General features: G+C 42.9%; 3 protein-coding genes across 3 annotated transcripts; 2 read left to right on the plus strand and 1 right to left on the minus strand.

Annotated features, from left to right (window-relative positions):
• Positions 1–283: 283 nt before the first annotated feature.
• On the minus strand, positions 284–2,642 carry otol1a (otolin 1a; the record flags this gene model as incomplete). Its single annotated transcript, XM_083666311.1, has 4 exons — positions 284–1,164; positions 1,345–1,416; positions 1,884–1,973; positions 2,153–2,642. 4 exons carry the CDS (start codon positions 2,640–2,642, stop codon positions 284–286), a joined length of 1,533 nt encoding a protein of 510 aa, XP_083522437.1.
• A 2,838-nt stretch (positions 2,643–5,480) lies between these two features.
• Positions 5,481–13,223, plus strand: ppm1la (protein phosphatase, Mg2+/Mn2+ dependent, 1La; the record flags this gene model as incomplete). The annotated part of the gene is made up of 4 exons (XM_083674382.1): positions 5,481–5,879; positions 11,625–11,799; positions 12,326–12,487; positions 12,886–13,223. The coding sequence occupies 4 exons, from the start codon at positions 5,481–5,483 to the stop codon at positions 13,221–13,223; spliced, it is 1,074 nt and encodes a 357-aa protein (XP_083530508.1).
• A 7,826-nt stretch (positions 13,224–21,049) lies between these two features.
• On the plus strand, positions 21,050–21,664 carry arl14 (ADP-ribosylation factor-like 14; the record flags this gene model as incomplete). Its single annotated transcript, XM_083674503.1, has 1 exon — positions 21,050–21,664. One exon carries the CDS (start codon positions 21,050–21,052, stop codon positions 21,662–21,664), a length of 615 nt encoding a protein of 204 aa, XP_083530629.1.
• Positions 21,665–25,999: the final 4,335 nt, after the last annotated feature.

Here is a 25,999-nt window from a genome sequence, read left to right on the forward strand (position 1 = left end):
AATAAGATTAATTTCAAGCATCAGTGGTGTTTTATTGCATTATTAATAGCATAAAGTGTTGCTTCAAGTACTACAACTTCCCCCATCCATGGTCAATTACAGCAAGCTAAATTATGTTAATAGTGATAAGCAGAAACATAGGCAGCAGTAGCAATAATTGATAGTAATGATTTATCAGAGTAGTGCAAAGACGCTGTGCAGGAGGCAGGAGAGTGATGGAGGCGATGCAGAGTGTGTGTATGGAGTCAGGAGGTCAGGCCAATGTTGTAGGCGGGGTCATAGGTCAGGCCTTGGGGTTGGCGTAGAGCAGGAAGCCTGAGAAGGTGCTGTCATCCTCGCTGCTGGAGTAGACCCCATTCCAGTCCCGCAGCGTCTCCAGCCACACCTGGTCACCAATATTAAGCTGCAGTAGAGCCAGGTTCGAGGCCTGGTCGATGTCCTGGCCATACAGCGAGTCGCGTGTGCGCAGCTTCCGCACACCGTTGACCACCAGGGCGGCGCGCAGGGGCCTGTTGCGCACAGTGATATGGTAGGAGAAGACGTAGACCCCCGGGTGGGTGCAGTTGAACTTGCTGAGAGTCGGGTCCCAGTGGCCCTGCTCATTGTAGAGGACCTTGTCAAATTTGACAGGCAGGCCCGGTGGGGGGAAGGACTTGCTAGGAAAGAGGCCCACGCTAAAGGCGGAGCGGACCTGCTCCATGCTCTCCCCCTGTGGGCCCTTGGGTCCCCGTGCACCCCGTCCGCCCTTGGGGCCCTTCTCCCCCTTCTGCCCTGGCATGCCCCTCCCCCCTGGGGGTCCTAGGGGCCCTCGCCCCCCTGCCTCCCCCTTCCCTCCTGGAGGGCCTGGCTCCCCCCTCTCCCCAGGGCGCCCTTGTGGGCCATCGGTTCCATTTACTCCCGGAGGACCCATCTCACCCCTCAGCCCAGGGGGGCCGAGTTCACCTGTCTCCCCCCTCTCTCCCCTCTCAGAGGCTCCACACTCCCCCATTTCTCCCTGTTCGCCCTTTGGCCCCTTCATCCCAGCCAACCCTGGGGGTCCCATGGGCCCCTCTCTCCCCGGTTCACCCTTTGTCCCATTCTGTCCAGGCTCTCCCCTTTCTCCTGGGTCCCCTTTGAAGCCATGTAGACCTGTGTCTCCTTTCTCTCCTTTGGGGCCAAATTCACCTGTGAGGAGAAACTAACTCACTTAGCACAAAAGTCTTTGAAAAGTGTAAACAATGATTTGCATTCAGTCTAAGAAGTCTACTTACACTCATGTACTTTTATTTTCTCAAGTTGATACTTATTGTTACTCCATGTTGCTTGTCTATGTATGCACTCTGATGCTGATGGATAACTGCCTACCTTTCTCTCCTTGTCTCCCAAGTAGCCCTGGAGTACCAGGCATTCCCATGTCTCCTTGATCACCTTTGTCACCTATTGGACGGAAAGAGAATGGAATTTTAGTCTGTAATGTAATATACATAATAAAATAGACCAACCAGTGGTGGAAATGGGGTGGAACCCACTGGAACCAGTTTCCAGGGGTGAACTCGTTGTTGGTGTTAAATAACTTTGATTTCAGCATAAAATTTGCCCATGCGCCCACCAGGGTTCCCCTTGTGACCAACACTTGTGGATTTTCATTGCATGACTACTCAATTATGGGGATGTTCTATTCCAAACACAACGTAAGATAAGAAAACAAATAGGAATGGATAATAATAATTTATTCATAATTTATCATTCATTTATTTGAGAATGAGATACTGTAACATAGCAGCCTACATTGTATATATTTGACTATGACCTGGCTTACATATAATAGCATGTCAGACTAGCTTCTGTAACAGTCTTTTATGGAGACAAAAAGATAAAATGATGGTTGCTGGTGGCAAGCTTACCTTTATCTCCATTCAACCCATTAGGTCCAGGCACACCTGCAAGTCCAGGAGGTCCCCTGAGTCCTGCCTCGCCCTTCTCCCCAGGTACCCCTGAAAAGAAAGACATGATCAGCTATTTAGGACACTATGCACACATACCATCTACATAGTACATAAACTGTACTTTTAGGCTACTGTTCATATACATATATACATATATACAAATAAGCTCTGTATCATGGTTGCTTTCTAAACTTTTTTTCTATACTTTCTATAGTCTTTTTTCCTACCTGGAAGTCCCCTCTCTCCAGCCAGCCCTGGCAGCCCCCTCTCCCCCATAGGCCCCACAGGCCCCCTCTCAGGTGGGCAGCACTCGCAGAAGTTGAAGAAGCATTCGTTGTAGTCCAGGGTGTAGTTCCCAAGGCCAGCCCCAGGTGGTGCCATGGCGTCGGTGTGGAACTCGGTGGGATAGGCATCACCTGGGTAGGTGGTGCTGTCGGTGGGCGAGAGGGAGTAGGAGTCCATCATTGCCTCTGTGGTTTCCTCAGTGGCCAGGCTGCTGGAGGGGGCCGGGGTGGTGGTAGTGGTCTGTCTGGACCCGAGACGGGCCGGGGGGACTCCCCCTCCAGCACCACCTCCTCCGCCACTGCCTCCACCTCCCCTGGGAGGCTTCTTGGTGTTCTGTGGTTTGGGCCACCGGGTGGTTCTGGCTGCGGACGTCTGGCTCGCTATCAAGACCACCAGCGTGGTCAGCAGGATGAGCAAACGGAGAGAGAGCATATCAGCCACTTTGGTGCACGATGATCTGAGAGAGAAGGGGAGAATAAAAGAGAGATTGAGAGAGGGAGTAAGATGACAATGAGACAGATTCTGTCATACTAACACATTATCAGATAGCATTCCATTTATTAACTGTGCTGTTAACCTACACTTACACACTACTACAGTACCTGTACCTGTAAATGAAATTGTCTGCTGTTCACTCCATTCCCTCCATTTGGTGGTTGCAACAGCAAAACCCTTCCCTTTTATTGTGCCTGGTGGTCTCTTCCCTCCATAGCTTGGCCAATGAGAGAACAAGAGACAGGTTCCACTGGGAGTTTATGGGGGGTGGTGGGTTGGCAAGAACATATCAGATGAAATCTGAGGAATATGGTCATGAGGTGATGGAGTAACATATGAGACAGACTTCCTTACCTCCTTTTGCCTTGTGTCTTTGTGATATGGGATATGAAGGTGTTGCTACACACAGAGACATACTGTGCACACACACACACACACACACACACACACACACATACACACACACACACAGACACACACACACACACACACACACACACACACACACACACACACACTCACAGTAAGTAATGAATCATTCCCCATAAGAGAGAGAGGCAGGACTACATGGTAAGGCTTCAGGATGACCACACCGTTTGGCACTACATCAAAGCAGAAAGATCCATAACAAAACCACAAGGGGGGAAACCTGCTACTGCTGACTTTTACAACTCTTAAAGAGCATTATAGGTAGGATGTCCACCTTCCACCTTGACACGAGAGGGGGTGTTGGTTGAACCCCCTCTGCTACTGCACTATGGACTGTGAAACTAACACCAGCATTGTACCTGTGAGTCAAGTTCTCATAGATGGTTTTTATATAATGGTGGGAACTAAATGTTCACCATTCACACATTTGGCAATGTTGTAGGGCCAAACCAAATGTCTTTCTTTTTTTCCCCCCAGAATGATATTTGTCTACAGTAGCAACAACAGACAAAGGGGGAAGGAGAGAAAGAGAAAAAAAGAAAGAGAGAGAGAGATAGATAGAGATAGAGAGAGAGAGAGAGAGAGAGAGAGAGAGAGAGAGAGGCACTGACCTAGACACTGATTTGATATCCAAACTGTGGTGTTTTGTTGTTATGCACATATCAGCCAATCAATCAATCACTCATTTGGTGAGAAGATTTTGGTTATATTTGGACTCCTTGATGTCTAACCCCAGACATAATCTTTGAGGTCTGATCAAATTTCTATGAAAGGACTCAACTTTCCCAGTCGCTATAACAGTCAAATGTATCATTCCTATTGCCTAAGACATGATGTGTACCCACTATGTACCCACTATGTACCCACTATGTACCCACTATGTACCCACTATGTACCCACCCAAATGGTACTGGAGTCTGCCATCAGAGGGCTACAAGGCCCTGGATCCATTCTTCTTGTAGCAAAACTGCCCTTGATAATCATACCCCAACACAGTAAACTACCCTCTAAATGTAATCCAGGGTCATTAATCCTGGTACTGGACAAGTTAGTTATAGTTAGATATTTGTGTAGACATTGTTTCTACCAGCACTGACATACATAAACTCAGGTCTTGATGAACATTTGATTAGTTGGATCAGGTAAGCTAGGACTGGACTAAAACATACAAAACTATGTACTGTACACCCTGCAGCTCTCCAGGATGACGGATGATGACCACTGATGCTATCAATACATTAAATTTATGACATAGGCCCTTTCTCAACTGTTAGAAACATGATTCCTCACCTCCTCAACTGGCTTACCACTCAAAACGCATTGGAGGAGAAGATCTAGGTTCCTAGATCTATGCTTTTTGAGAAGAAGTGAGTGGAGGACTGGAGAGAACGCAAGGAATCAAGTTTCTAACAATTGAGAAAGGGCCTAGTGTCAGTACCATGTGTAGTGAGTAGCTGTGTTGTTCCAGTGCAATAGCCATAATGATACTGGGAGCACTAGGTCTAGTTTTTCAGCCATCAGGAAGAACAAGAATTATATCCACTTTATTTCTCCTAATGAGTTTTCAAAAACACTTAACCTTCATCACTTTATAATAGTTTAGTTAGGCACTGGGTTGGGTATGCCAAATATATAGCCTTAACCAAAATTGGCCTTATTGAGGAGGAGAAAGGAGAGGAACGAGAGAGATTAAATACAGTATGCCTGTACACAAGCCACTTCCCCATGATATCACCGTTTTTTTTTTACCGATTCTCGGATGATACATTGTCCCGAGACGAGCTCGACTTGATTCAAATAGTGTGATGATGATCCATCGTAGGACGCTCTGCAGCTGCGCAGTGTCAGTTTGGACTGAAGTGGAAGACTGGGGTACTGTGGAGGAGAATGTTGTTGTTGATGCGGGAGAACGGGCTGAATAGGCGCATTTCCTGCAGAAGACGGGGTCAACGAAAAAGAGGCCACCAAACCCGCTAGCCTAGTCAGTGACAACTACTCGTCATATTCCGGTCTGTCTAACCCGTTAATTTATGTAGCCTACAATGGGCTGAATATGACTGCGGGTTCACAGCGTGTTTTGTCGTTGGATCCGTCTGCAGCTGTTCGCTAGGGCTGCGACAGTTTCACTTGTCTTTCAAGCTAGCGGGCTAAGTCAATAACGGTATGCGCTTTTGTCCTGAGCTCCCCTGTGTCCCATTCGATTGTGTGTGAGTGACAACAACACAGATTTGGATCTCTTAATAACAGTTCTGGCATATGATAGTGGATGATTTTTATTATTCCATTGAACGGATGATGGAGTGAATTGCACGAGGAGAGCGACCGTCAGCAGTTTTCTTGCGTGTGATGATAGGAGACACAATGACGCTGTTGTCTCTCTTGGGTCGAATCATGCGTTATTTCCTCCTCAGGCCGGAGACATTGTTTCTGCTATGCATAAGCTTGGCCTTATGGAGTTACTTCTTCCATACGGACGAGGTGAAGACTATTGTGAAGTCCAGCCGGGATGCCGTGAAGATGGTGAAGGGGAAAGTAGCAGAGATAATGCAAAATGAAAGGTTGGGGGGCCTAAATGTTCTAGATGCAGAGTTCTCCAAAACCTGGGAGTTCAAAAACAACAATGTAGCAGTGTACTCCATTCAGGGGCGGCGCGACCACATGGAAGACCGCTTTGAGGTGCTTACCGACATTATGAACAAGAGTCACCCATCAATATTCGGCATATTTGACGGTCACGGCGGTGAGGTAAGCAGGGGTTGATCTACCCTAAAATTCAGTCCTACAGACTGCATGTTATTTGTTCTCGTTATCACCAAACCCTTTTCTAGAGACATTAAAACGCACCACCAGCATCATTTTTGGGGATAAGGTGAGGTAGAACCACACCCCAGTGTTCCACTCAGCTTGCACTCAAACAGAAGTAGGCCTATATCCTTTATAAAAGTCACACAGCCACTCATCCTGTGTTAAGAGTATAGGGTCATCCAAACCATGGCATGGCCTAGTCGCTGTGTTTTGTGTGTTAATACAAAAATATTCCAGCTATACAATGGGTGTTATTCAGCTGAAAGACATGTGAATTGAATTGCCTATGCACACAAAGGACATATTGAGTATTTGTGTGTTGCACACATGGGTGTGAAGGTTTTTTCTTATTTGTTCCATCCTGCTGTGTAAAGGGTCAGTTCATTCCCACGGTGTCTGGGGAGCCATCTGCCACTCCTTGTGTTTCCAGTGTGCCTTGCACCATGAAGACACTAGATGTATAATGACACTAAATTAAGTGCTAGATCCATTTCAAAATCTTATGTCAAAGTGATGTTTTTAGAAGTCACTCAATCGCCAACTCTTGCTTAACCACTTTGGTGATATAATCAACTAAGATATGTCTGTGTATTCCAATGTTCTTGCTCTATTTAGTAGAGTGCGCTGTACAGGGGACAAAGACTCATCACCTCAATTTGATGCTTTATGATTTAACTTAAAGCACTTTCACACTAAGAGTAGACCCACATTATACACTTCAGAAAGAGATTCATTCCTCTGCCAGTTTGAGAGAGACAAAATAAGGGACTCATGTGGTAGTCATAAATCCTCTTTTGTGTTTGAGGTTTAATTAATTAATTAACTGTTGGCGATTCAACACAGTGTGCCTCAATTTTAGGCCGGCTTTTGTTAGGTTCTCTTCCTCCCCTCTCTCTTTATTGACTGAAAAAGTATTTTGGGCTGTTTTTAGAGACGTATTGCTCATCTTATTTGTACTCTATGTAGATGTGAAGATGAACAGCATGACCTTGTACCTTGCCTTTACTAATGTAATCAGTGAAACCAGTGATTGAGTTAAAGGAAACAGCGTGAACATGTATTGTACGGCATGCTGTCGCTATACGTGCAGTATTCAAAACTCTAATTTTTGGGCACATTTGCTCACTACTTTGACCGTTTTAAACAAGGAAAATGGGGCCCAAAGCTTGTTAACTTGCTCCACTTTCAACCAGCATGGGAAGCAAGTAATGCTCAGTTATTCATGTCACTATAACCTTATTCAAATAGGTGGACACAATCCTGTTGTGATAAGGGACCCCTTGGCATTGGCCTGGCTTTGAATGGCATTGTTGTGGGTGTTGTGAAGTGGAGGAAGACTGAGACAGTGGGTTGTCGTGCCACTCAGTCACAGCTTTTCACTGTCCTGGCGCCCCGCTGGTGGAACGAGCTTCCCACTGCTGTCAGGACCGCAAAGTCACTACCTATCTTCCGCCATAGATTGAAGACCCATCTCTTCAGGCTACATATTAACTGTCCCTCCTAAAGACCTCTTCATCCCCACTACCTCCCTGTACAGTTTGTCTACTAGCATTGTGACTGCCAACGGCCCGTAGTCCTAGCATAGATTTATTTTTCTTATGATGACTCATAGATAGATGTTTCACTTACTACTTAGACAATTGTATTTATTCTAGGTCGCTTTGGATGAAGGCGTCTGCTAAATGCAATAACCCTAACCCAAAAATGTAAATGTAATGTAATTGTTTAAGTATCTGGGCCTTCCTGTCCTATAATTAAACATTTGACCTTCCTGTCTGCTCCTCCATCACTCTGAGCCTTTTACTCCTCCTTGTGTGTGTTGTTAGGAATTCTTGGGTTCAGGTGTGATGTGCAAAATCAAAAGATGAGATCACACTACAGAGTCCTTCAATCATTTATGAATACATTGTGCACAAGGGAGAGATTAGAGATGCAGCATACAGTACGGTGCAAAGGAGCTCTGAGGAGTGGAGGGCCGGTCCAGTGTTTTAAGCTAAACTACAAGCAGTGGAAAAGTACCAAATACAAATAATGTAACGACCTCGCTCAGTCTCCTCTTGCTCTCTGTCTTATCTGTACCCACCCTGAGGTCAAAGTGTTTACTGTACTGAGTATGGGAATGGCACGTGCAATAATGCAGCTTGGCCTAAGACAAAACAAATTGTTCTGGGGACAAGAGAGACAAGAGAGCCTGATCTGACAGCTTTAATACTGAGCGATCAGGTTTCCCTGGAGGGCAGTGATATAACTCTCCATGCCTATAATCTGGTCGTAGTTGGAAAAAGTGTGATTGATTTATATGCCTCTTTGATCTGTTGGCTTAAGCTTCCTGGCAGATGGGTTCCAACTTTGTCATTGGAACGCTTAGTGCCTCACCTGTTTCTTGATCTCAAATAGGACAGTCTGATGGTGCCTCACCTGTTTGTTGATCTCAAATAGGACAGTCTGATGGCAGATCACCAGAATCATAATTCTACGCCCACTCCTCTTACACACGAGAATAAGTGAAATAATGTGGTTCTCCCAAGGTGACGATACTGGAGGTTTTGTACCTCTTGTACTCGGCCAGTAGGGGGTCCAGGTCTTGCAGGTCGGACCCCAGGACAGCGTAGGCTGCTGCGCTATTCCATTGCCCTGCTCCAGATGGCCATGATGCACCAGCATCTGAGAGTGGAAAGCAGTTCCGTTGACCAAGTGCTTGAGCGCCCATGACCTCATGTGGCTGTCCACCAGCATGGCGTTCTTCAGCTGCGTCAGCTGGGCGTTGAGAAGGGCCGCCAGGTGCCGTGTGTCCTCCAGCAGACTCTCAGGCTCCCCAAGGTGCATCTGGTACCACTTCAGGTACTCCTCCATCAGGTCATGCAGGCTGTTGAATAGTGGATCGTAGGGTCATGGGTCAGAATGGATAATGGGTATAGTGTCTGTTTGAGAGACTCTAACTCATAAGAATCAATGGGTTAATGTTAACCATCCCAATGTAAACTCTTAAAGGGTCAATCTGGGATTGGTACATATATTTTTGGGGACTTTTAAATTAATGATATATAGCCATTGATTCTTGAAGAATATGACTTATAAATGCCTCAAGCATAGTTCAACTGTCTTACTCCATCAGAACCAAAAATATAGGCTTGTTTTACTTGATTGTTTGTAAACAATATAATTATAAACAAACACTGTATAGCTTCAAAACATAGTTAAAACTATAATTTTGATCTCATTGATGGTCAGTCCTTGCATCCATAGCTCCGTCTTTGTATTTAAGAGTGGTTACATATCTCCAGCCTCAACTTTCAGCTGTTAATCAAAAAAGTGGCAGGGAGTCAACTTTGTTGTTGTTTGAATCCCAGATTGCCCCTTTAACGAAAACTGGTCTCAAGAATTAAGGAAACTTCCACTCCTTTTTCAGGGCTAGAAAGCTGTTGGTGTTTGTGGGAAACATGTGGGCAGATGTTCAAGGTTTGTTTTTCCGAATAACATTCTGCAAACTTCAAAAATAAATGTTTGCTTGTCCCCCTCTATCAAACGTAGCCAAAGGTCTCCAAAACAAATATGGGTACAGTATGTCTTTGTCTGAACAGACGGTAGACTTCAAGTTTGTGGCACATATCTCTACCCCCCACTTTTTTTGTATTTCGTATTCCAAAATGTAATGACCAGTACAAGGTGCGATACTGTACATCATTTTATTTAGCATGATTAATACTGACCATTTGGTCTAGAGCGATAAACTTTGGACGACAATTACATTTCCCACCAACTCTCTCATACGTTTGCAAAATACACTTAACTGGTCAATCTTTTCAAAATGTGAGATATACACTTAAGGAAGCTGAAACAACTCAATTTAGATTGGTATCAAGAAAACCAACCATATGTTAAGATGGTTGATCAAGTTGAACAACAATCATTAAGTCATCTGGCATTTTAGGAAGGATAGATCTACATCTCCACTGTTCACACTGTTAAAGGTTCCCTGTGTTCTTGGTACACAAATTAAACGAATGAATGAGTACACTCATCCAGAGAGAGTTTTTCACCCTGGTGACTTAATGGAGAGTGTTTTAATCATTCATATAATTTCACTTCATCATGATTCCCTTTTCTATTTCACTCTCAAACCAATCTCTTCCTATGTTAAGCATCAGGGGTGAAATTAAATTATTCATTACTATCTCATCTGCCTTGTTTAATTGGTTAGCTTGATTATTATGGCTCGGAGGAAAACAACAAGCACAGATGATTGCAAGTGATTGCACGACTAGACACAGGATTTGTGAGGACAAGGACACAGGACAAGTCTAAAGTTGTGAGCACATTTAAAATATATATATACTTCTGTAAATACTGAAGGATATTTGAACTTTAAGTCACCTGGTTTTCTCACAATGTGATCATTGCAAGAGAGTATCAGTGTTTATTTCAAGCAGACACTCATGGAATCAATGTAGCTGACCTCTCATTTTGAGCAAGTGATATTCTACTGTATATGGTGAACAGATTATACTCAGATTGGTCAGATTGGATACTCCCATTATACTTGAATTACAACACACCATTATGCCAAGAAATGGTGCCTATCCAGGTAATCCAAAATAATCTTGATTTATAGAGAGTATCAGACAGTCAGTTAACATCAATTGAAACCAAGCGTTATCTTCATACACCTTGGAGCATTTCCCACTGAAATGAATGAGTCATTATTCATTAATTTATTAACATTCATGCATTATTCATAATAATTTGTAGCACATTTGTAGTGTATTTGAGTTTTCATAATAAAAGCCCTTACATACAGGTTCCATTAACCCTGTGCTGTATTACATATGTTCAGGCAGGCTGCATACATTGCAACCCTGTGCTATATATAAACTGGTGGTACAATATTGCTTCTCTGACCCTGCACTATGTATAGCTTTTGCTTAGATATACTTTCCAAAGGTTCTGGGTCTTTATGTAAAAAATGGATATTTATCCTTCATGGCATTGTCTTACGACAGAGAGCGCGTCTTCGCGGTAGAATAACGAGTCGAAACGTTCTATCAGGGGTCAATGCTATTTAAATTAGTTTCAATTTCAGTCATTAAATTGGATACTAGTCTTCAGCCACCCGTACCAGCTAATGCGGTATGTCTGAATCAAGTATTTTAAAAGTTCGAGAAGAGAGAAAAAATCTGGGCATGGTCTTTTACATACAGACATTCTCCCGACAAATCACGCATTAGGGTAGGTGACGGTCCGAATGAATTGGAGGAGGAGGCTCAGAGAAATAACAGATTTCCTGCGCGTGCATGCTCCTACCCGTTTCATCTATAGAACGCGGAAGACAATTGTTGAGCAGACCCTTGGCCCAGAGCATGAGTAATTTGTGGGAGGCAACACGTCTGGGAGACTTATTTAAAGTCTTGATGTAAATAATAGTAATATGTTGTAAGCAGGGCACCCTTGAAATAGAGACCTTGGTCTCAAAGGCACTCCCCTGAATAAATGTGCATCAGAGTATCACAGTTACCCCCATGTAATTAGGGAACTTTACAACTTGATTTCTGATGAAGAAGATGCTCTGATTTGCTAAAGAGGTTGCAGCTATATTGCAGCAAATGTCTCCACTTCAGGCTCTGGGACAGTGTTTCTTCATGTACCAGATAGTAATTAAATAGACGATTTAACTCTCTCTCTCTCTAGGCTGCGGCTGACTATGTGAAGGCCCACCTGCCAGAGTCTCTAAGGCAGCAGCTGCTCTCCTATGAGCGGGAGAAGAGAGAGAGTGTCCTCTCCTATCCCAGCATCCTTGAACAGCGTATCCTCGCCGTGGACCGGGAAATCCTGGAGAAGCTCTCCGCCTCTCACGATGAAGCAGGTTAGGTTTTAATGGTTAAAGAGGGCAGAGATCAAGAGGAGTTAAAGACAGGTCACATTTTTCAGGTGAAGAGTTATTGGAACCTTTATATTCATAAAAGGCCTAAGGAAACGATGAAGGGCAAATGCTTTTACATGTAAAGCCCCTTGAGATTAGTAAAATTAAAAACATGATGAGATTTAAAGACCGGATCCAGAGTTGCTGCTACTCCAGCAGCTGCCCCATGTGTTGTATAAGGAAAATAAGCCTTTTTGGACCAAAACATGAGGGCTGGCTTTGTTTTGGGCAAGAAGTGTCTTTGTGCATAATCCCGCCCACACAGGCTTTAAATTCAAAACAAAACAAAAAATGTTTTCCCTTTGGTAGCTACATTACTGTTAGCGCAGCGATTTTTATTTCTCGTAGTGTCAATTTACACAACTCCACTGTCGCTATGGTGTGTTCATTTAACCCCCCCCCCCCCCCCCCACCCACCCACCTATCAACCCCCCTCCCTTTCTTTGTTTTTCCCCTCTCTCTCCTTCAGGCACTACGTGTCTGGTAGCACTACTGTCAGACAGGGAGCTGACCGTGGCCAATGTTGGGGATTCACGGGGTGTGCTGTGTGACAAGGATGGGAATGCGGTGGCCTTGTCACATGACCACAAGCCCTACCAGCTCAAGGAGCGCAAGAGGATCAAGAGGGCAGGTGAGCACACCATGGCAGCTCAATAGGGATGTTGTAGAGACATTAATTGGAAACCAAAATGTTGTCATAACCTGAGTCACACAATTTCACAGAGGTGTTTCAGAGGGGAATTTAGAAACAAATGTTTATCTTACTATTTTCTGGCAACATTTTTAACTAATTTCCTAAGCTTAAGAAGACCTAATGGCATCATGTATCAGAGGAATAAATCTCCAATTGCGAGACCATGAAATTGCAGACTTGAGTCGCCATCTGTTGGCTGTCTTTGGGAGTGCATGTACTTACTCTCTCTGGCAATTGATAGGAACCACCATCCTGAAGTGGATTAATTACCCTGTATTGGATAATATAGTTCGATTTAATTGAGTTGCAACGTACTTTAATTCCTCCACTACCAGGGGGTTTCATCAGCTTCAATGGCTCGTGGCGTGTGCAGGGCATCCTGGCCATGTCACGCTCACTGGGGGACTACCCGCTCAAGAACCTCAACGTGGTCATCCCGGACCCGGACGTGTTGACTTTTGACCTCGACAAGCTGCAACCTGAGTTTATGATCCTGGCCTCTGACGGGCTGTGGGATGCCTTCAGCAACGAGGAGGCAGTGCGCTTCGTCCGCGAGCGCCTGGACGAGCCACACTACGGCGCCAAAAGCATCGTCCTGCAGTCCTTCTACCGCGGCTGCCCCGACAACATCACCGTCATGGTGGTTAAGTTCAAGAGCAAGGCCAAGGAGTAAAAGGCATGAGGTCACAAGTTTGTGAAGGGAGTCATTGTGATGTTATGATACTGTACACTTCCCCAGGGAGGGAATACGCTACGAAAGTCCATACGTCAACTGCAGAATGTAAACATAACTGGAGACACTCGTAATTTTTGGAGACAGACATCACCATTATGATTGCTAGCAAAAGTAAATCTGAGTGGTAGCTAACGAACGGTAAATAAATTTGGATTTGGCCCAAGGTTTACTTTGCAGCTTGCAGGTAAGGTAAGTTTAATCATTTACTGGGGGGACCAGGCTTTCTCCTGCAGCCCCCATTCTTTGGAATACTTTCCCAAACGATCCCTCAAAACCCATCTTTTTAAACTTGCTCTTATTCTAACTATTTTTATTGTTGTTTTTACTGACTGTGCTTTTGTTTATCTATATATTCTTGTTCTCTCCATGGAATGTAGTGTCTTTGAGTACTGAGAAAGGCGCTATACAACAAATGTATTATTATTGTTATTTATTCATTGGTATTTACTGTTAATCAGCTACCGACTCTTGTGCTAGCAATCATAACGCCTGTCTCCAAAAATGACGAATGTCTCGAGTTTTGTTTACATTCTGCGGATTGTGACATATTGACTTTCATAGCAACCAAAAGGTTGGCGAGGATTGGGAACTGTGGAAACCTGGACACAATGGGCCAATTGCAATCAAATGATCTGATTTGCCGATTAGCTTTGCCATCTGGTTAGTTAATCCAGGGAGGCAGGAGATCGCCGGAGAACAACGGGTGATGACCATCAGCTGTGTGCCAAATGTAATTAACTTGCAACCAAAAAGGCACCCAACTTTTGTTAAGGAATAACTAGTCTAGATATTCGCATGTAAATTTGCTTTGATAGCAGACGCCTATCTGAGGCTCTCAACCCCCGGGTATCTGAATTATCAACCAATCAGAAACCACAAAGAGGTCACCCGGCTAAAGTTTCATGAAGTTCACACTATCTCTGATTACGTTGTAATCGTTTCTCACTTCTGTAATTAGGAATTATTTCACAATACGATGAATGAATAAAAGACCAACAGACCCATTGTTGGTTAACCTCAAACAGAAGGTTGATGAAATGGCAAAAAATGTTGCAGGTAGGAATACATTGTATTTTGTCCCAGATGTGAAATTAAATTGGCTTGGCAAATATGCTATGATTATCACAAACAAACAAGCAACTTTATTATCCATAACGTAAATTAAATGAATAAACCAGAAAGCTAGGCTAACCATCAATAGGCGAAAAGCAAAATAATATTGCTTCTCCTATCGTTCCTGCGGTTACGCTGCTGATTGTGTTAGTACAGGGAGGGTAGTGGGGGTGAAGAGGTCTTAGGAAGGACTGTTAAGATGTAGCCTGAGGAGATGGGTTTTCAATCTACGGCGGAAGATCGGTAGTGACTCTGCAGTCCTGACAGTGGGGGGAAGCTCATTCCACCAGCGGGGCGGCAGGACAGTGAAAAGCTCCCTACTTGCAAGCAATGGTTAGCCCCCAAACCCCTGCACGATCACTCCGCTCTTCCACCTCGGCTGCCTGCCTGGCACCGCCACCTCTACGTGGATGCAGCGGCCGCGCCACTCAGTCACGGCTAGAGGGAGCCGGAGGAGGGGCGTGACATGGGAGAATTTGGGGAGGAGTGCGTTGCAGTAGTCAAGGCGGGACCAAAAGTTGTGCTGCTTCTCTGGTGAGGAATGGGCGTATCCTTCTGATGTTGTAGAGGAAGAATCTACAGGAGCGTGCTGTCGCTGTGATTTTCGCCGCACAAGATAAGTGGTTTGTAAGCGGAATGTCGTGAGTTCGATACCCGCTTAGGGAAAGCTAGTCTACCCCACCGTTCGCTAGAATATTAAGTTAATTTTTAATATTAAGTTAAAATTGCCGAGCAAAAATCCGAAATGTAGTTTTTATTATCAATGATGGAAAATGTAAATCATAATTATGTTGAATTGTAAGTTGTATTCAATTGAATAGACTAAGTTGCGAAAATTGACTTTCTCCAACTATGATCAAAGGAACCGTCGTCTGGTTGAAAAGCAGGTTTAAATGTAGGCATTTCCATTTAGTCATTTAGCAGACACTTTTATCCAAAGCGATTTACAATATGCACATTTGTCTAAGTAAGTGAATCAACTATACATACATACATACATATGCGTCTGTAAGTAAAACCTTTGATAAAAACAAGTGTCGTCGGCAGTCAGTGCTAGAGAAAGGATTTTTTTTTGTCTTATTCTTCAAAAGGTCAGGTAATGTGTGAGCTGCGACTGAGCAGAGCGTCACTTACGTCCTCCTAGAGAGAGTGGTGCCAAGCGGTACCTGTATCTGATTTAACAATAGACCAGTTTATGGTCATCCCGTTCTGAAATTTGGTTGCAATTGAGCCAAGGTGCTCTCTTTGAAATGCACGTCCACACTGACATAAATATATAGTTGGTCATCATTACTTACCATGACTTTTGGATGAAAAAGTCTAATTGGTTAAAATATGGACATAACATTATCAGGACACTAACACACACACATTGACACATTTATATACCCTCACACACTTCCTCATCTTCCTCATCACTAAGATTTCTCTCTCAACCAGCACACTGAGCTGTGGTCTATTGTTCACTGTAGGTACAGATGCCCCCACAGTCTCTTCTACTGTCACAGGAAAACACACTGTCCTGAAAAACTGAAATGCACTTTTGAGACTTATCTATCCAAGCCTAGCTCCAGCCATTGCCCTCTTTAACAGTGAAGTTGAGATGATGTATAATGACTGTACAATGGTATTGGACCTGTATAGAAAGTGTGTCGTCTTGCCATGCTTGTCAATGATCTGTGGAGCTAAGCACACAGGTTTTGATGCCTTGAAACCAGGAAAGCAAGTGGACTGGGAGGTGCAACTGTTCATTTATGCACCATCACAATTAGAAACAGATTTGAAGACTACACACAGTTGAAAGAGGAATGCAAATTAATAGTTATATGCTGGTAAAGCAGTAAGACGAGTCAATACTGATGTGTTTTTAATATCAGGATATTGTTAGATTATGCTTGACTAGTATTGAACTGTATTAGTTTTTTTGAGCAAGTAGTGATTTGAGAGAAATTCCAATACTTTTTATTTTATTTAACAATGTACCTTATTTGCCTTATTTATTGTTTTAGTTTTCATGTTAATACCAAAACAAAAGATCTGTAGCTGTTTATTGTCCACCTTTAGCCTACTCATGCATAGGCTATTATGTAAACAATGATGTAACAGACCTCACTTGTAGACAGTTTCCAAACAATTCATTCACATTCAGACCTACTCTGTCGAACACAAAATGCAAAAATTGCAGAATGCAAACCGTCAGTATTAAAGATATGCCATGGGAAAAAACGTTTTGTTATTGTTATTATTTTCAAAGGCTGTGCTGAGAGTCTGGCAAGTTGCCACTGACTGTATTTTAAATTACACATTTGTAGCAGTTTCCGACCAGAGTTGTTCAGCGCTTTTCAATACATGTTGTATGATGGGGATAAAATGTGTCCGATTTGCTCAAATATTGCTGTTGCATCAGATTTTCTAGAGTCGCGATATCGAGGTTGACGGAGATTTTAGAGCGAGGCGCTGTTCAGCCCTGCAGTTACTTCTGACAGGCTGCAGGGAGCAGCAACCGCCTTAATTATGGGAGACACTTTTCATGACCAATCATGAATGTTTTCTTGACAGGTGTACCTGCAGGAAAAACCCTATATGCCGCCATATGTAGATTGTGGTAGGATACAACTCATGATGGTATTTTTGTAGTGATTATTATAGAGAATTCATAGGACGTTTTATTGAGGATTTCAAATGAAATGGTTGAGTCACGTGGAACAATAGTCAAACCCAACAGCTTTGTTTGCATTGGTTTTATGCGGGCCAGGCCTGGAAGGGTCTCAATCCCCCTGGACTTTTTCCACATTTTGTTGTGTTACAACCACTTTAAAATAATTTAATTGAGATTGTTTTGTCACTGATCTACACATAATGTCAAAGTGAAAGTATTTTTTTAAAATGTTTACAAATGAATACAAAATGAAAAGCTGAAATGTTGAGTCAATAAGTATTCACCTCCTTTGCTATGACACTCAAATGCAAAAATGTAAAAACAATAATAAAAAAAATGGTTCATGTGATTTCGGGAATGAATATCTTTGTTTTTATAGGGTCTCTGATTTGCATAGAAATCAGTTACACACTGTGTGGATTAGGCTGTCACTACCAACTCAGCAATTTGTAGGATTTTCACTTGATCCTGACAAACTCCCCAGTCCCTGCTAGTGACAAGCATACCTATAACATGATGCAGCTACCACTGTTCTTCATACGAGGAATGGTACATGCTAACATTAGATGTGCTGGATTTGCTTTCTTTACTGTATTACTTGAATTCATTGTTGCAAACACAATTATGGATGTGAAATAGTTTTTTTTCATTAAGGGATTCTGGATTTTTGGCCATATTGGTTGTGCAATTTTATGGAGTGACTGTGCTTTTTCCTCTCAGCCATTCAACTTTGTAGGACTCCCTATGCCTTAGGGTAGCATTCCTGAGCAGTTTTGTTCCTCTCCATTTGCTCAGTTTTAATGACGACCTGATCCACACAGTGTGTAATTGATTCCTATACAAATCAGAGACCCCATAAAAACACCAAAAGTATTACTCTCATAGCCATGGTATCACATTGTTTAACCATGGTGGAGTGTTGCATGACCGGCTGCTTTAGCCTTGTCCCTGAACATGTGAAGATGTTTTGTATATGTGTTAATCAGCTGTCCGTCACCGGCTGCGCTGTTCGAATTAAAGTGTTCTGCCTGAACTATCGCACGCTTCATTCATTTTGAAATCACATTAACTATTATGCTTCCACTCAGACTCAATTCAACTTATTGAGTGACTTGTTGCATTTGAGCTCATTTTAAGAGTGTCGTAGCAAAGGGGTGAATACTTATTGACTCAAGGAATTTATGTTTTTAATTTTTAACATTTTAAAAATATACATATTTTCACTTTGACAGCCAGGTTGTAACACAGGAGGCAAACTGTAACCCAGCCCTCCTGTTTTTGAGGCTAACTAGTGGTTTGCACCTTGCAGTGTAGCCTCTGTAGCTCTGCTGGTTGTATTTCCTGCCGATTCTTTCCTAATTATGGTGAGCATTCTTCGGTCACCCACGGTCCTCGTTTCCCGATAGCTATGGAACTTGGACCTTAAGCTCTTGCGAGAGTTTTAACGATGCACCATTCCTTAAGAACGACGATATAACATCTGTTTCCCAAAACACCTCATAGAGAAAACGTTGTTAAAAGCACATGCTCCTTAAGAGCAGAGGGACATACATCAATTATGAATCATCGATAAGATGGAACCGCTGCAGTCAGATCAGCTTTCTCGGTTTCGATTCTTATTTTCACATACAGAGTTATACTCAATATGGACACTGGAGCAACTCTTGGAGATATTATTTCCACCAATGGAAGTGCATCTTAACACAACAGCGGAAAACATTGGCTTTCTCAATCCTTGTGAAACCGTTGTTTTATTGTATAATAACAGATGTGGCCTACTTTTATGCTCACTAGAGGAAAGTGATGGCATCACGTTATTAAGTCTATAAGTAATCACAATTTGCAATTGTGTCCATACTTATTTTTGCTTTGGGGAGGCTGTGCTTTTTTATTGGGCACAGGTGAGGGTAGTGTGTTAACATTCCCCCAGTTTACATTCGCCGTTTTGCAGGTTTACCTATGAGTAACATGAAGTGAATGATAAACAATAGACAGGTAACCATCAAATAGGCGAAAGGAAAATATTATTTCTCCCTCACTTCGCGGCTCCCATCAGCTAACCCTAAGTTTGTAAACATGTATGGTATGATTTGCACATGTAAAATATGAGTTGCACCAGTATAATCAGTTTTGTAGTTGCAAAAAAGATTTGCAATCATGTAACGTGATTTGTGAATAAATACAACAAAACATGCAAACATGATACGTGACTTGATACGTGAAAACATTTAATACGATTTGCAAGCATTCAACTCAATTTAAGAATTAATGCAACTAATTTACTAAACTGACACATAAAGCTGAGATCCTCAGCTTTTATTTGAGGGTCTTTGTGTACATATTGGTTTCACCATTAAGAAATGACAACAAACCCTCACCCTAATTAACCCTTTGTATACATAGTCCCCCTATTTCAGGGCACCAGAATTAATGGGACAATTGGCTTGACAGGTGTTTCTGGTTAGTCAGATCAACAACACTCTCCAGGAGGTACAGTAGGTGTGAATGTATCAGACTACCATATGCAGAATACATCACCAGCCAAACTACAAAAAAAACTGCAAGCTGGAAAAAGGTATTGTGAATAAGATAAGAATATTATCATGTACCAGAGTGGAAGGTTTGGACTTTTGGACTTATGGCATACCACCTCATTTGTGAAAAATGGTGGAGGGGGGGGGGGGGTTATGGTTTTTTAAATCCAATTGAACAAGCATTTAATTTCTTGATAAGATTTGAGGCAAAAATGACCTCAAAGTAAACAACTGAAGATGGCTGCCAGTGGCTGCAAACACATTCTATTTTGTTGTATGATCAATTATCCAACCTGTGTTACGACCAAGCTCAAATATTATTATTTTTTTGTTGTTTTTTAACTCAAACTAGTTGTGCCCCCTCAGAAATGTCATGCGCCCCATTAGACACTTTATTTATTATTCTAGATTTACGAGAGCCGCAATATCAAGGCTGACACAAATTTTTGATCGAGGCGCTGTTCAGCCCTTTCCATTCCAAATTGACACATCCCCCTTCTCTTGCTCCCTCCTATCGAGTGAGGCCCAACCTAAGCGTTGTTAGCGCCATGCTCTACCAACTGAGTCCTTGAAGGATGGCCAAAATTAGGGTGACTAATAATTTTTTTATTTTATTTTGTATTGTTTTCGTCTAGCTTGAATTCTAGCCCATTGACAGCTCTCTTATGCATGCATAAATTATGCAATAAAACACCTGACTATTTCAGAAACACCCATCAAGCCAAATCCAAATACTTTTGGTGCCCTGAAATAGGGGGACTATATATAAAAAGTGTTGTTGTTTCTAAATGGTGAAACCAATATTTATACATATACCTTCAAATAAAAGTTGAAAAGTCTATACTTTAACCTCATTAATTGTTTGAATTCAAATCCAAACGTTTTGAGTATAGAGCCAAAAGGAAAACAAATGCTTGTCCAAATACTTATGCAGGGCACTGTAAATATGTAGGCTCTATATGACAATCTAGATTTGCCTCGCCCAAGGGCCTGTATGTACATGCATGCATGATATAGGGCATTCCTCTTAATGCAGTCTGTTGAACTTTACCAAAAGGTAAAATCATGGTCTTACATGTTAGTGTTACTGAGAACACTATGATGTGACGAATCAAGACTGAATTTCAATATGATTCATGATGTGAGTGAACACACTGAAAAAAAGATCATTGAATTAGGCTAATAGGCCTAAATGAATTGTCCCGCATAGGCAACAGCAACGGCGCAAAATGACTCACTTCATTAACAACTCTACAATCAACAACGATATCCTGTTTCATATACTTTGACCCTTTATCAGTTAGCGCAAGGTTTATAGGCAGCATATAATCGCTTACCCACTTCTAGACAACGCACTAGGTAAACACAAAACACCGAGTGAGAGAAGACTTAACATGAGGTGATATCACTGCCTGGCGTGTCTTTCTGACAGAGTCGTCGTCGAATAGGCTACACACATGGGCCTGCGGGAATCGAGACCTCAACCAGAGGCCCGAGTTCTTCTACTAGGCCTCGACTCTGCGGGTAAATCAACCCTTCTTTACAAACTGAAATATAACCAATCTGTCAATACCGTCCCGACTATCGGTTTTAATGTGGAAATGATTGAGCCCAAGAAGAGAAGCGGAATTGCCCTGACAGTGTGGGATGTGGGCGGCCAGAGGCAGATGCGACACCACTGGAAGAGTTTCTACCAGGACACCGCTGGACTTGTGTTCGTCGTGGACAGCTCCGACAGACAGCGTTTTGACGAGGTTCGGCGGGAGCTGGAGCACACCCTGAGAAGCGAACTCTTGCGGGGTCGCCCTGTGGTCATCCTCGCCAACAAACAGGACCTTCCCGGGGCCGCGTCTGTCACGGAGATAACGGAGCAGTTAAACCTAAGGAAGATGTGCTCTGCGCAGGACTGGTTCGTTCAGCCATGTTCGGCCGTAACAGGTGCTGGACTTATAGAGGGCTTCCAACGGGTGGCAGACCTGGTCAAATTACCGTCAGAGTATATTCAAGACAATATTAAAGGCACAGTGCAGTATCTAAGATCAAAATCAATCATTTCAAAGGGTTTGCAGTGATATGTAGCCTATTGCCTATGTGTGGAGTTTATTGTGTCATGCTCAGTTATTGTTTACATATGGGCGGAGATCGCTTACATTCATTTCCACGATTTTTGGTTGTCTTTTCGAATGGTATATAGGCTACTCTCGCTACATGGAAACAGCATCATCTCATACAGTCATTAATCAGACATTTTTTCCAAAGGAGTCAGATTAGGCTAGGCCTTCTCCCGAAGAAAAATGTGGACCTAATAAATAAGATTGTAACAGCTCTTGGCCCAGCATGGATATTGGGTCTATGGTCTTCCAAAATCCATTCATCATTTGTAATCTAATAAATTGTCTCAAATGTTTCAGATTTTATATCTATGAGTTCCCTGCCTTTTTCCCTTAAGTTTTCTATGATGGAGACCAAATCACCATATTTTCTCAAATCTTGCACATGTAATGTTATCTTTCCAGGATGATGACATGTGAAGAGAGATGGTGTTGTCCGTTTTTATGAACTAAGTGACACTTTCTTAATTCTTGGTTACTTTACCTAAGCTTATCAGGATACTCATATTTTATTACAGTACACACAACAGAGGGCTCAGCTGACATTTTCTCTCTTTGATTACTATGACGACAGACATGAGCAGCGCTAACAGAACAGTCAGGAACCGTGGGTGGCTGTGTTCTCTTATAAGTGCCCTTAGAAGTCAGAATTAACATTATAACGTAAACCACTTATATGATGTATTGTAACCTAATGGTTACTGAATGAAATCAACCAGCAGACTGCGGCTATGGGCTGCAACATTCGCTTGTCTTCTTGTTTCAAGTGAGCAAGCCTGATTATCAAATCCCCTACATGATCCCACAGCGACGGTCAGGCAGAGCTCGCTTAAAGATCACACTTGGTGCGAGATTAATTGATGTTCGTTAGGCTTGTCCCTGGTTCTCGTCCCGCTTGCGCCGTGGTAACCGGCGGAGCTCTGTCTCCTTCCCGCACGGTCTCCTCATACGTCGGCAAGTATTTAACTTCCTCGTAGGTCGGGAGCGAGACAGGCGAGGCTAAGTCAGCTAGGCTGTGTGCTGTGTAGCTCTCCATGAGCGGATCCTGAGACACCGCCGCCTGTGCGTTTTGAAGCGAGGGCTGCTCGTGGCTGTCAAACTGTCGTCTGGGTCTAGCGCATACGATCCGCTGAATGAAGTACCCCATGGCGAAGAGAAGAAGCAAAATGAGGACCCCGGAGAGTTTGCGCGTCACCATCGCAATGTTGTAGAAGATGGTGTGCCCGGTCTGCTTGCAACAGCGGATTGCGACGCTGCCGTTTCCTTGCGCGCAGCAAATCTGATCGCCTTGACAAAGAATCTCCCCACAATTTCGGAGCGCATGACCAGTAGTAGTTACAACAAAAAATGAAAAAGCTGTAAGGCTCGGCCTCTTACTTTTGAAGTAAAAGCACATTCTTCTTTAGGCCTAAACTGTGATAATATCTTTATTTTGATTGTCAATATTCCAAGCTGGTTGGCAACATGGGCGCTCCTCACGCGCGTCTGGCTGAAGCGCTGATGCCTGATCCTATGAGGTCAGACCAGATCGATGGCATTGTCAACATCTAAATGACGAAGTGTTCGGTCATGGTAAAAGTAATCCCTCGTCCAGTATTTCATCATATTCATCGTCTGTCTTATTAAAAATGTATGCCTACTTAATAAATTGTGGTTTTAAATGCATTTTAGTTCATCTAGATCCTCAGCGTTTATTTCAACCGGTTTTCCTCCCAGAAGATGTCAATAGAACCTTCGTTAGATTAGTTTAAGTTTAGTTTATCAAATATTCACACAATAGGCCTAGGCTTCATGGCTAAACATGCTTTAGTTGATTCATTACAGCCAATTATAGACCCCATCTCTCAAGGACTTAGAGCCAATGAAGTGCACTTCAGTGTCCACTTCAACTTGCTCTCAAGAGCATTAACCCCAAATGAACAATTACATGAAATCATTAGCCAGCACATAATGGTCATTTGATATGAAAGTCAACATCTGGCGCCAGAAGGATCGATTTGTTGTCTCAGTTCTTTACAAAATCAGTCATGATCAACCCATGAATCAGTACAGTCCTTGGGTCCTCGCTCCAGTGTCCAAAGTAGAATGTGTTGTGTTGACACTGACATCCTGCTCAACCTCGTTTTAACAATAGGGCTCCTCCTTTGGCCTATTCCAGTCCACTTTATAACTAACATTTGCATGGACATCTTTCAAACAACTACTTTTGTCAATTTGGCATGCAATGTTAGACCATAATGTCTAGCATGAACAATCAATATTGAGTGCTCTGTGGGTTTGGTAATGGAGGTGTTCACCACTTCCAGGCTTTCAGTCTTGCATCAAGATTTCCTGCATGTCTTGCTGCAGGACATAAGTGCTTATTCAGCAGGGTGCCATGATCAGGACATTGTATACAAGAATGTAATTTACACGCATACAATTTCTCTTTCTACATAAAAGATTGACCTACAACAATGCTTTATCTAAACATCTTGAATGTCACAGCTAAAACATTAATGGAAACATACAATACAGTGCATGAATGTCTCAATGTAGTTCTGCAGGTTGTTAGGACTCTAGTTAGAAAGAGGCATGGATCCCTGCCTTCAAGAACTAAATAGTTTGGAACTTCTGAATCAATTTTGTGAAGTCAACTGTATTGCACTTGAGGCACTTCAGAGAACAAGGTAGCAGTTTAAACAATTTGACAATGCTCTTTTCAAAGATGCTGCAACTTAACATTTTAAATTAAATTCAGCAGTTCAGTCATGACAAACTACAAATCCAGATACATTTGACAATAGCTAGAATATAAAATCAACTAAGCAAATTATAATTGTCAAATCATTTTATTTCACAAAGCACTGGTGCAATTGGAGGCAAAATATTTCTAGACAAAGTTCAAATCAGTGTCACTTCATTCTTTTTAGGAAGCAAACTGGTCTATTGTTTTCTAGCAAATACAGGTTGGTCCACAATGACAGGTTCCAGATGACTTCAAGCAACGCACACTTCAAGCCAGTGCCATGACATTTTTAGTGAGTAGGAGGACCCTAGTATTTTTACAGCTGCACCTGCCACATTTAAAAAAGCTTAGGTTTCCCTGCCTGAATTGTTTTGAGGACCTCTAGTGCAGCTGTGAAGCTGGCTGTGTTGGCAGGATAGACTTAAGCCTCTGGCTGCTTGTTGGGGAGGACTGCAACTATGCCGTCTATGGTCTTAGCTGGTATGGTAGTTGGGAGAACCGTTGTGGAGACCGTTGTCAGGGTGATTACCTCCTGAGCAGGAAGGACGATCAGGGGGCCCAGGAGGGTAGTCTTGCTCAATTCTGAAATACATAAGTAGTGTTCAAGGAGCTACACAAAATTGCAATTACAATGTCTGTTTACACTAGCCATTGGTACCAGCCAGCTTACATCACAAAATCAGCTATCCAGACAATATCCTGACATGTCAAATGAACAGGTAGTACATATTTAGTTTGCCTACCTTCTGTAACAAGCCATGATTTGGCAGTACTATGATATGAGAAGTCACTTAGGCCATAACCAAGCATGGGTGGGGAGAGATTTGATCACTCCACAATCCCTGCCATGGCCCAGGCCATTATATAATGTAGTACAGTGAAAATGTACTGTAGAGCTCATTTAAATCACAGAGCAAAGGGTCTGCTGAAACATCCAATCAGTACTAGTGTATTTATACCATCTTCATTCTAGCTTGATCTAAATGCTCACCACTTTAGATGGAAACAAATTTAATTTACATTGAATATACTGGATCTGGTACACACTTAGAGGACATGCCCATGGAAAAACACATTAGGGGGGAAAAAAACAGCAGTGGTAATGGGTTGTTATAGTCCAATAGAGTTGAATAGAGTCAAGACCCATGTAATATACAGGGCATTCCAGGAAATCTCTGAAAGGCCACTCACCTTGCTTTGAGTCAGTCCCCCTCTTCCACACACCAGTGTAGGGAGAGGGCAGTTTGTTGAGCTGGGTCTGCTGAACCTGCTCCCTGCTCTGACCTGGGAGGACACGGAGGTAGCTGGCTGGATCTTGTTTGGCCCTGCTCCAGTTGGTAGACTTCTTTGTTGTCGTTGGGGCCTGAGTGGGTTCCTCAAACCGCTTGGACACCTCACAGGTTCTACACACCTGGTCGTTGCCTTCTGCAGACCACCAGCTGGAAGGAAAATGCATTGCCAATAAGGAACACTGAATTGCATTTCAATGTTCACCTTTTGAGCTGCTTTTACATTAGCATACATTTGGCAATGACTAAAATAAAAGCCATCCCAAAAGGAGAATCAGT

Source organism: Argentina silus (assembly GCF_951799395.1).
Source record: "Argentina silus genome assembly, chromosome: 1".
NCBI classification, from domain to species: Eukaryota; Metazoa; Chordata; class Actinopteri; order Argentiniformes; family Argentinidae; genus Argentina; species Argentina silus.